The 12,791-nt window shown below is 35.9% G+C and overlaps 1 protein-coding gene across 18 annotated transcripts in view; it reads right to left on the bottom strand.

Annotated features, from left to right (window-relative positions):
• PLEKHA5 (pleckstrin homology domain containing A5) overlaps positions 1-12,791 on the bottom strand; it is a 249,361-nt gene that overhangs the window by 211,164 nt on the left and 25,406 nt on the right. The window contains exon 4 of one of the 18 annotated variants that reach the window (XM_073020530.1): positions 1,130-11,277. The exons of the other annotated variants lie outside the window; for them this stretch is intronic. Within the exon in view, the coding sequence (XP_072876631.1) occupies positions 11,271-11,277 (7 nt within the window). The 3' untranslated portion in view covers positions 1,130-11,270. Of the gene's footprint in view, positions 1-1,129; positions 11,278-12,791 lie in introns of those variants that run through there. 18 annotated transcript variants of the gene reach the window in all.

The following is a 12,791-nucleotide window of genomic DNA, read 5'->3' as shown; positions in this document are numbered from 1 at the left end:
CCTCCAGAGGATTTTTGGCAAACTATTGTATGCTTGGAATGACCTATCTTTCCTTTTTTGCCTACAAAATTCCTGTTTATCCTCTGGATCTCAATGTAGTCAACTTCCTGCAGACATCTTATAACACTGCATTCTTCTCCTTCACCAAGCTTATCATAGTTGTAATTTTATGTTTATTTATATGACAGTTGTTTAATGACTACCTGTCCCACTAAAGTGAAGACTCCATAAGTACAACGACCATGTCTATGTTCACTCACAACAGGAAAGCCCAGGAAAGAACACACCACCTAGTGCAAAGTAGAGGCCAAATAATCATCTTTGGGTAGAGTGAAGGAAATTAATGAAATAAATGAGATGAAAAAAAATGCGGACAACACAGGTCAAACCAATAGAGAAGAGATAGGATTTCAAAACCTGAAAGCTGTCAGCCTAAGAATCACGCACACACAAAATTATCCCAGCTCTATCGACAACCATGCTTCCGAAGCAAAAAAAAAAAAAAAAAATTAAGCCTCAGAAGACTTGCAGAGTGCTGTTAGCAAGTATGATGCCCACATTACAATCAAGGCTTCTTTCTGCATAGGTTCCTAAACCAAATAAGCAATTGCATCTGATGTCACTTTTATATATCATATAAGTAGGCTATGTTCAGTATCCCTTTTGAAACTGACATTCTTTTTAGCTCTCTGGCTCTATTCTTCTTAGCTCCCAGAACAATCTGAGATCAGATTACTGCTCCAAGGTTACTCTGGAGATTGCTTTCATCACTTATCTATATAAAGTATGGATTGCAAAAAGGCAAACAATCCTTAACAGACACAACAGGTAAATAATGAGGTGGGAAAGGTGGGGCATGGGTGTGTGAAGAGTTTTAGTTTGCTAATGAAGTGTTAAGTCTACAGGGAGTAGTTATCATCTGTCTTGATGAATATATGCTTAGTGACTTCTTTAATTTTTTATGTTTTTGGTAGCAGAAAGATAATACTTAGTAGTTTTAAAACCAATGGCTAATTTGGAAAATTTGATAACTTAAACAAATATAAGGTGGACTATACATTAATAGGAGTCACAAAGATTGACAAATCAAAGGTCAGATGATTCACATAGTTAGGAAAAAATAAATTCATGCTGCCATGGTCATTACTACTTTCAAAGAGAAGGGGGGAAAAGATAAATACATAAGGTCTTTAAAGTTCAGTTTATCATTATCTACATTATTATAGTTACAAACATGGAAGGTTGATGCTTAACTAGTAAATCGCAGAGAGTAGAGAAATCATGATCCGGAACTTAGAGCTGGCAGCCACCGATCTTTGCATAGGTGCCAGGGAGAAAAGTTCCTGGATCACAGCCACTAGTCAGGTAAGGTATGAAAGGACAAATTTGGGATGTGGCAGATCACTTAGGCGTGATAATCAATAACGTGTGAAAGATGAGTACCGGCACACAGAACCTTTAGGAAAAGACAGCCACAGACACTCAAAAAAAAAAAAGGCAAAAGCAGGGATAATGAGGTAACACTGTTACCTTTTGCCATTTTGTTAGGTAACATTAGATGCAAGACATTTAGAACCATGACATGCTTAAATAACTACAATATGTTTCGATGAGGTCAATATTACATGGAATAAGGCAGATAAAATTCAGTCAAGTGTTAAGTTTAAGCTGAACTTTCTCCAACCCTGCTCTAATTTAAGACTTTTTTTTCCCCTTTTATATAAAGAACTGTTACTATTTTAGAAGCCCACACACAGTTTATTGAAAAAAAGAACATTATGAGAGGCAGCATAATGTAGCTGAAGAACCGGGATTGGGAGCCAGATCCCAACTCTACCACTTACTGCCGGTCTGACCTTGGGCAGTGACTGCCTTCTTTTTGCCTCAGTTGCCATCTATAAAATGAAATGAAGTACAATAAAATCACTTTTTTAAATCTACCTTGTCACAAAATGACAAGGAGGAAAACAAGGTTCAAGGACTTGCTGAATGTCCTTTTGCTTTAAGTTTCAAAGAACCTACTGACAACATTAAGTGAGGATGTACTGTACTTTCCCTTTTGTGAACCTTCTTCAAATTTGCTCACTGTATAACTATGATGAAACTGTACCCCCAAAGGGGTCTGGCCATTTGAATAGTACGACCAAAATACAGAGGTTTTAGAGCATAAATGACAGTACAAACTACTAAGTGTAGGAAGTTCCCCCAAGTGAATCCTACAGAGAAACTTCCCAGTCTTGGTTAAAGCACAGGTTGAACAGGTATTACAGGTTTCTAGTTTAACTCTTTTCTGTACTTCAGCCCTCACCTCTGAATGTCCAAGAGCCTATCACTGCCAATGTAAAACTGATTAAATAAACACTCTCTAAAAACCTGTAAAATGATGTCTAGGATGCTGTAACATAAAAAGTTCCTGTCCAGAAATAAGATTCTTTTGATCCAAAATATAATTTATAAATTAAACAAAACAAAACAAAACTAGAGTACACAGAAAAGAGGTGAAGTACTCATATCCTCGGTTTCTAAATAAAACAACAAATGTTTACTGAGCATCAGGCATGTATCAGGTGCAATGATGCATGTGTGTGTAAGCCTGACATAAATAGTGCTGTGATCATGAGACAGACAGTGTGTGTTTCTTACATAGACTACTAAACTGGAAAATCAAACATCATGTAGCACTTCTTTGAAGACCTGCAATGTATCCACTGGTGAGATCGCCATCTCCACCCCATCAAGAAAAGAAATTTTCAGCAGCTCCAAATCTCTTGACTCTTAAGGTCTTCTACATAATTTGAGTGGGTGAGTGTCCCAAAGACTGTAGTCTTCATGAAGGACAGAGCAGGGTATTTTTGCTATCGCTGTTTTATTTTGGGGAGGTTAGTTGGTTTGGTGAGCTTTGTTGAGGTTAGTTGGTTGGTTGCTTTTGAGGAGAAAAAAACAGAAGGGAAATGGAGGAGTTGAGGCGGGGCAAAAGGGCAGGGAGAAAGACTGTGTTTACTTTGGAATATCTTCAACTGATAAGTCTGTGATATCCGCAGGTAGAAATGGAAAAAAGGGGCCGGACGCGTGGCTCACCCTGTAATCTCAGCACTTTGGGAGGCTGAGGCAGGCAGATCACAAGGTCAAGAGATTGAGACCATCCTGGCCAACATGGTGAAACCCTGTCTCTACTAAAAAAAAATACAAAAATTAGCTGGGCGTGGTGGCGTGCACCTGTAGTCCCAGCTACTAGGGAGGCTGAGGCAGAAGAATTGCTTGAATTTGGAAGGCAGAAGTTGCAGTGAGCCGAGATTGCGCCACTGCACTCCAGCCTGCCAATAGAGCGACACTCCATCTCAAAAAAACGAAATAGAAAATAGGGTTTGAAGCTGGGGAAAGAAGACAGCCAGAGATAAAACTTTAGGAGGTATCAACTGTGGCTGTGGATGATATATATTGAGAGAACAAGGTCACTCAGGGAGAACAGATATCGACAATAAGCACACCTCAAGGATATAAGCAAGCAAGGCCACCAGCATTTAACGTAGAAGATGAGCCAAGGGACAAGAATGAGTTGTCCTCAGAGAAGCATAGAGAGATTCCACTGAGAGCAGTGCTGAGTCAGGTAAAGAAGGGGATTTTAAAGGGTGGGCAATGGTGCCAAGAAAGAAAGATTAACATAATAGTCACATTCAAAAGATGTCAATGAATCTGGCTATTAAAAAAAATTATCTGGAAAGGCCAGGAGCAGTGGCTCACGCCTGTAATCCCAGCACTTTGAGAAGCTGAGGCGAGTGGATCACTTGAGGTCAGGAGTTTGAGACCAGTTTGGCCAACGTGGTGAAACTCCGTCTCTACAAAAAATACAAAAATTAGCCAGGCGTGGTGACATACGCCTATAATCCCAGCTACTCGGGAGGCTGAGGCAGGAGAATCGCTTGAACCCGGGAGGCAGAGGTTGCAGCGAGCAGAGTTCGCACCACTGCACTCCACTCTGGGCTACAGAGACAGACTCCATCTCAAAATAAATAAATTAATTAAAATATGGAGAGCAAGAAGTGGGGAAAATATCAAGAATGAGGGCAAGTTAAAAGAAGCCTTTTCAGAAAGGGGGTGGCTTAAGCAAGTTTTCTGATTTGAAGAAATAAAGTGAAAAGAGTGTTACCCAAGTAACATCCTAAAGAGCCTTGGTCAGGGGGTGGAAATCAATAGCAAAAGGGGAAGAAGAATTTCTGGAGAGAGAATAATGGTTACCCCTTCAAACAGAAAGAATGGAAGTAAAAATGGAAGAAAATTCTGAGTTTGGTTGGTAGAAGGAAAAATTTGGAGAAAGAACATTCTTGTCAGCCAACTTTTCTCTATTGAGAGAGAAGGATGTGGTTGTATAACTTCTACAGAGGTGGTTAGGGGGTTAGGGGCCATTCAAAGAGCCACTGAGTGTTTACTGAGGACTCAGGTGTAATCTGGAAATTAGAAACTTGTAACGGCCCCAAATGAGTTATTTTATTTTTCCCAAGAGAACAGGAAAAGAGGAGATAGATAGGAAGCCCACACTGAAACACTAGTAATAAAATCACAAACAAGAAGTTAAACATAGTTTTCCAGGACACTGAAACTTATCAGTGATGGACAGCAGGGATAACATTTGAAGGTACATAACCTTCATCTCAGACAAAACAGACTCTCAAGGCCTCCACAGTATGGCAGAAAATATCAAATGAAAGTGAATTCAAATTCTGGATCCTGGTTAACTAGCCATGATGTTGAACTGGCTACTTTTTTGTGTCTTAAGTTTCTCATCTGCTTAAAAGGGGGAAGGGAGAATTTACGATACCTACCTTTGTCAAATTATTTTAAGTATTAAAGGAGACAACATATAAAAAGAGCCAGCAATGCTTCTTGACACTTAAAAAGCACTAAAAAAAATTAGGTTTTTTTTCTCTGCATAAAATGAAGACACTAGATGAGTCTAGAGTCCTAGCCTACTGTAAAATTCTGTCTTAGATTTAGTTGTGTTAGCCACACCTCACACACTTTAAATATTGTGAGTTACTTTCTACCACCACCATCGCCGCTCATAATGATACCACTTTGCTTTCTTGGTCTCATTAGTCCTGACAACAACGCTCTTAGGCAGGCAGGGCACTTAGCTGTCACAGTCCATGAGGAAACTGAGAGGCAGGGAGATTGAATGACTTGTTCGATATCAATTTAATGTTCATTAGGTTATCTTTGTTCAGTAAAGTTGCTGAAGTTCATTAAAAAGAAAGATGGCCTGTCCCGGTAGCAGACAACAGGCTCTCTGCCTTTTTTTTTTTTTTTTTAAAGCTAACTTACTTCCAATTTCATTTATATCTTATTTTCATTGTGCTTTAATTTGTCAACCATTTCACATGTCTTTTTTAAAGGGTATAAAGTAAATGCTACCCATAAAATAGAGAATATCTAAAATTAGATAATGTATGTAAAATTAGCCAGATCAGTACCTAGCATTAAAAACGCCCAATAAATATTTGTCGATGTGCAAAACAGCTTGATTGAACCCTAAAAATTCTTAATAATTTAATACATATGACAATCTTTGCCTGCCTCCTATGTTTACATGTATATTTCATTGGGGGAAGGCACATTATTTCAGTGTTATCTCTACTATCCACTGAAATAAATAATTTTTAGATGAAGACAGACCCTAACATATATAAACCTAGTATTCCATGGAATCCAGAGGAATCAAAGGGGTCTAGAGATGAATTCAGAAAACACACTAAGTTGGGTAGAAAATAAATTTTCCTTTATCTTGACTATTCTCTAACTAAAATTTAGCATTTCCTTCCATTATGGATGCATGCAACAAGCCACACTTGTATTAGTGGTACCTCTGATTCGTCACCAATAGAATTTAGATATATCATATCAAATTACAGTTACTGCAGATACCCGCTTTAAAAGGAAACATCTAATTTGAATATAATCAAGATTATCCTTCTTTCCCCTGAAGGAAAGAACATTCTCAGTTCTGTTTTGAAGTTGGCATCCATATACTCAATCTTGGTTAATTTCCCAGAACACATATGTTACAGTAAACCTTCTTTCAACACCAAAAAGTTTTTGCTCCTAGAAATGGTTTTTCTGGTATCTTCTCAATCTATCAGTATCTCAATCTCTGCTAATCCTAGGGAGCAAGAACGGCCAACACACTTTAGAAAGTGAAAGTCCTACTTTTAATCTATAGACATTTGGTTTTTACTTTGAGCAAAATGTTATCATTAAATCAGTTTAAAACGGTGGTTCTCACCCTTGGTTGGCTGCACACTGGGATCACCTGAGAAGCTGTGAATTATAATGGAATTCTGTGGGGATGCCCACAAAAATGAGGGTGGTGGAGACACGGAATTGGAACGGGAGAGGGGTGCTGATTGTGCAGTTTAATAAGCAGCTAACTGGTAAATCTGTTAGTTCTTAATACACAAAGGGTTTTCTTACAAATTAGGTATTAATATTTTTAGAGAATGTATTTTGTTCAATTCAGATGGAAGTTTTATGACATTCACTAAAGTGTTTTTCCAGCGAAGAACCAATGATTAACTCAAATAAGCTGGGGGGGTTTGGGGGGAGGGAGAACAATCACTTGGGAGCGCAAGTGAGGGCAATTGGCACATTTCATTTTCTCTTCCTTTAAAATAATGGAAGTAAAGAGTGGGGAAAAAACAAAAATACATAGTTTTCCTACTCCCTTTCTTCAGAGAATTGTCCTAATCCCTTTATTCAGAGAATGATCTGAATATTTCTAACTTAAAATATTAATACAGCTCTACTAAAAAGGGACATGAACTTCTAAAAACTCAAACAGATTTACAAAACAAAACAGTGTTGAACATTTCAACAAAAGACTAAAAGACTAGTGTTTCTATAATAAATCCTTTGATTTAAATGAAAACAAAACCCTACTCTTTTGTTTTACAAATTTAAAGTTTTCCTATTACTAATACTGTTATTATCGATTCTATTTCCATATTTATCCATAAAATCCTTGAGTAACAAATATTCTTAGGACAATATTGAGATTGTAAGCCTCTACACCCCTACAAATTAAAATTTATATTAAAATGTCAAAAATCTAAAACTCACACATTGACACAGCACTGTTTATTATTACATAAAAAAGTTTCATCAGTAGTTGACAAAAGAAGGCTGAAAAGGCAGAGGAATTACCATCGATATGTATAGTTTTTCTAATAATTACTAAAAAGATGTACAACAATATTTAATAGGTAATACTCAAGATACATTAAGTGAATCAAATTATGAATGTGTGTACTATAATCCCAATTCTCTTATTATATAAATGTATAGGAAGGAAACTGAAAGAATACGTGTCGGTAGTTACATATACAGTGGCAGAGTACAGGTATTAATATTTTTTGGTGTGATATTCTATACTTCCCAATAGAAGCATACATTTCTTTATATTCAGAAAAAACATTTTTTTTTTTCACGGAGTATATTGTTATTATGTCCCATTTGGTTGCAATATAACAACTTAAGATTAAAAAGTTTTTGGTTTAAAAAGAATGAAAGGAGTAATTTATGACCCAAGGTATAATTTCATACTGTAAGACAGATGATGATGATGAAGAAAATGACAGGAATGGGATGAAATGACTGTCAGTGTTCAATAATATGAACTTTATCTTAAAAATAAGAACACTAGAATTCTATGAATACACGTCATAATAAATAATTTTAAGAGAAATAAAAGAAAAAACTAAAACACAAAGTTATTTACTTAATACATACTAAAAAATAGATTTAACAGTGTAAAAGTCAGTCCACGGATGACAGATAAATAACAAGATGTTAACTAAAATGAGAGCTATATGGGGGTCCAATCAACAAATAAATCACAGAAGCCAACTATGCTCTACCACAAGATCGTCTTAATTCCACCATCCACAAATTGACATATGAAGGACCCACACCAGCTTACTATAATCAACAGCTTACTGTTGCCAATTATACATAATTATGTATGATCATGTATTCCTGTATATACATAAAAAATGAATTCACTCATGCATTCCTAAAGGCCTTGCCTATCTTTAAGAAGGGCTTCAAATACTTTAAGTATTTATTTCAATTGGTCAAATTAAAGTTTTTACTTACCTATACCTGACATTCTTTGAACTGAAACCTGCACACCTATGCTAATTTGTATAGCATAAATGGCTTTAAGAGAATTTAAACATTTAGTCAGTCTAGAAAAGACATTTTAAAGTTTAAAATGTATGTTGTTCATCACTGAAAGTAATATTATTTTGAAACTAAGTGAACTGTACACAATTTTAAATGAAACGTTTAATAACAGAATAAACAGAAAAACAGAATAGCAGAGGTTAATATTATGAGTCTATAGATGTGTAAGAAAATGTTACAGCAATCATCTACTGAGAAAAGCAGACTACTGAATGGTATCTATATTACGGGTAAACTATATGAAAATGTTTGATGGTGAGATTGTGGGTAACTATTTTTAAAAATATTTAAGATTATGAATACATCATTGTTTCAACTGAAAAGGGCAATAAAAATTAAAGATAAGGCAACTTTTCTAAGCCTAAATGCCCAATTTACTTCTTTTGGGATCCAGATTTTAAGTAAAGGAATAAAGAATAAAATGGAATGCACAGCTGTTTGCTTCTAGGAATACAAACGGCAGGAAATAAACAGAGGGAGGCTAATGTCTTTGAGACTGGGCTAACTACTTCATTCCCAGCTGTGTTTTAATCTGTCTTACCAAACAATAACAAACTCTTTTTTTATGACAGAGGCAGAGAATTTCCATTTGTGCCCAGCAAAAGTTAAAAGCACATTAGAAAATATTTGAAATGTTAGATTCAGTAATGTGTCTGGTCTTATGTTCCAAGTTGCATAACATTAGTTGAATTATTCAGGAGTTAAACAATTTTAATTTTAATTCAGAGACGATGATAGAGATGTCTGATCACTTACAAGTTAAAATATATATATATACAAAATATGTATACTTAAAGTATACATATACAAAGAATGAACAAGTTAAAATCACACCCAATTTACTACAGTAAGAAAATTAAGTCACTAATAAAGCAAGCTGGTATATCCTGAGGTCAGCTTATGCCACTGGATTGTAACTACAAACAGATCTGTTCTCTACCCTTCAAAAACTACACAAGATTTCTACTATAGCCACAGAAATCGGGAAGGCAGGGATACAGTCAGATGGCGGTGAGGCAATACTAAAGCAGGTGAAATGTCTTTTATAGCAAATTTTAGCTACTAGTTCTTTTTTTGTTCTTTTAAATGGAAAACCATAGTCAGTGGAAGTCTGACTATGGAACCTGAAGGAAAAAAAAAAAAAGAAAATCAAGAAGAGGACATCCACGAAGTGTACTGAAAGCAGACATTCTTCAAGCTACCAATTTTCAATGATACCAGCATAATACAGCCACCTTTACACAGGACGTTTGATTGTAGGACATACACTAAGTTTAAATCTAAGTTTATAAACAAATTTTAAAAACCTGATTATAAACTTGAACTAAGTTTATGGTGGTAGCCGTATTCGTTGACATGAGTAGAGGTTTTTTAAAAAGCTGCCATAACAGATACCATATATATTACATAAAATGATGACTAATTATTTCAGAGTTAGGCATCACTTAAATCTTCCAAGGCCTCTTTTACTATCTGGAATTTTTAATAATCTGATGACCTATTGTTTATGTTATACATAAAGCACAATTGCTAAAAAATCTTTTTGGGTAGGATGCCAACCCACCTGATTCAAGCTTGAATCCCAGCTCTGCCAGCCCTGTAAGGTTTAGGGTCCTCATTTGTAAGATTAAATGGTTGCACAGTGACAGGTACATAAATGCTCAATAACTGACGGGTAGGTTGGTATGGTGTACGCAATAAATTACATATGCATATAAAAGACCCAGCAGAGTGCCTGCAACACAGTTAAGTGTTCCATAAGTGGAAGATAATAGACAAAACAAGTGGACAATAATTTAAAATCAGTAAAAATAGTTTCTAATTTAAATAACTTTTCTCAAAATCTAAAAAAAAAAAACCAAAACATTTATTAGCATGCGGTATCTCTACCATCTACCACCATACCTAGAAAATACTAGATATTAGATAAATTTTGCTGCATTACTAAATAATAACTATCAACAAAATCAATCATGAAGTTCTAAGAATGTGTAGACTGCTTATTTCCTCTTCGTATCCCCAGGGCCTGGCAGATTATCTGACATAGAGTATTCATTTAATTTCATCTTTTCCCACTCAACCAAAAAGCAAATTTATTTGAATTTTTAAAACTTTTTCTTTGTAATTTTAAACTCAGCATGAGGGTTTTATATTTACACTGTAATATACACAAGGGTAAGGGCCAGCTCTGTGTGTGTGTGTGTGTGTGTGTATACAAATATATATATACACAGAGACAGATTCTCACTCTGTCACCCAGGCTAAGTGCAGCGGCTCAATCTCAGGTCACTGCAACCTCTGGCTCCCGGATTCAAGTGATGGCCTCCCGGGTAGCTGGGATTACAGGAGTGCCACCACACCCAGCTATCTTTTTTTTTTTTTTGGATCTTTTGTTAGTAGAGATGAGTTTTCACCATGTTGGGCAGGTTGGTCTCTAACTCCTGATCTCAAGTGATCCACCGGCCCTGGCCTCCCAAAGTGCTGGGATTACAGGCATGAATCACCGTGCCAGACCTGTACAGTTTTTAAAACTACATTCCCAATATATAGTCAATGCCTAACCTAAATGTATGCATTTTTTCACGTTCTGTAAAAGGGGGAAATTCTTATGATGTCAACATCATAATCTCTTATCAGAGTTCATACCAAATACGTGCACGATGAGGCTATACAATGAAAAATTACTGCTGGGGAGCTCTATTTTAAGAAACAGTCTTAGATGTGACAAGTAGAAGCAGCAGCAGAGTAAGGTGATCACAGTAAAGGGACTAACATCAGTGTTATTTCGGATCCTAGAAACATTTACTCTAAGTGGCATACTGAACTTGTGCCTGCTTTCGTACTAAAAATAAAACATGAAAAAAAATCAGTGCCTCATATGTATATAATTTCACCAATAATACAAAGGTTTCACCTGAGAAATACTCCATAAAATCAGTTTTCTAAAGTAAAAAGCCAACTTTTCACATTGCTCTATAAAAACCTCTTTAATTATTTCTTCCCGTGTCTCACAGAAGAAGAAATGACTGGCTTGGTCATTCCCTAAGGAGAAAAAAAAAAAAAAACAAATCAAGGAAGTGCTCCTAACCTTCTGACCACCCCCAACAATTCAAGAACATACTCCAGGGCGGCCCCTGCAGTAAGAACTTTGCGCAATAACTGATATAGGAAAGCTCAAAAAGCAAGATCATAAAATGGAAACTACTTTTTAACACAAATAATTCTCTCAAAAAGCAAACAAAAATAACATGTAGCAATTATAAAAATTACCTTATCTGAACTTCTGGGTTTGCCTGTTTAATCTATTACAGAAAAAGGGGCTACTCAATGTATACTTTTCAGGAATGTCCCTGAAGAAAAAGATCTTCAACCACAGAGGAGTCATTTTCAGAGTCAGTGATATGAGTTATTTCTAGGGCTATGTGTATACACAGGACAGTAAGATTTTATCATATTCAAGTTCCACAGAATCCTGAAATGGTCACTCTTCTTCCCCATGTGTTTGATTTATTATGAGGATTATGAGAAAAAAATATATCTATAATAAGAACCTTGTCACCTAAATGAAGGCCCTTGTAATCTTAGTGCAAAGTAGTAACAAATTCAAGATAAAGACTAATAATATTTTATGTCCAAGACTATGGTTCACACCTTTAAAACTGTTATCTTCAATTGCAGAGGAAAACAGATTCCATCTGATTCAAAACAGCTCACATTTAAAGCCCTAATATTGATGATTCCTAGGCTTGTATAAAAATTCACAGTTCCTCAAACTGCACTAGAAATGGCTGAGTAAAGACTAAGCAAAATGCACACATATAAAAAAGGAACGTGAAGAAAAAACCAAGGTTTGGGGACTTAATAGAAAAATCTAGCTTTCTTCCATTCCCAGCAGGCTCCTTCTTACTAAATAAATGGACTTGAGTTCATGATCTAGAAGCATATAATAGAAGTGCTTTTATATAACCTCATGGTCAAAACAGGTTTAGGATTGTCTGAATTTACTTCTTGCCAGGTAAAACAGTCGATATTATAAAAACATATGTATTTTACATAGAGCTTGTGAGGTCTTCCCAGTGATAATGAGCTTCCTGATGAAGACTAAGAATTCCTATATACATCTTTTGAATAATCTGCTTCAAAACAGGCAACTGAAGGAAATTGTGAGTGGCGCTCTTCTCCACACGCACAACTCCTATGGTGTTCCTTCCTACATTTCTGACTCCCTTATAGCTTCTCACCCTTTCCTCATTTTCTTTCCGATGCCTGAGCCCCACCAGTGTAAAACCAGAGGTTTGACCTAATACTGACACATACAGAAAGGTTTCTAAATCTTATCTCGCTTTAACTTAACATCAATAGACATTGCTGGAGCATAAGAAATCCTTCAGGGCAAAGCCTGTCATTTCTCTGTACTCACAAGACTCACAGACTGTAATTCAGAAGGCACTCGGTGTTGTCTGATGCCTTCATAAAAGATAACATTTTATTTTAATTCACAAAAAGACCAATATAAATATCAGTTACTACTAGATTCCCGTTTTTAAATCTAAAAG

The sequence above is a fragment of the Chlorocebus sabaeus genome, chromosome 11 (genome assembly GCF_047675955.1).
Source record: "Chlorocebus sabaeus isolate Y175 chromosome 11, mChlSab1.0.hap1, whole genome shotgun sequence".
Taxonomy (NCBI): domain Eukaryota; kingdom Metazoa; phylum Chordata; class Mammalia; order Primates; family Cercopithecidae; genus Chlorocebus; species Chlorocebus sabaeus.
The sequence above is the reverse complement of the archived record's forward strand: the minus strand, read 5'-3'. Positions and strand labels throughout refer to the sequence as shown.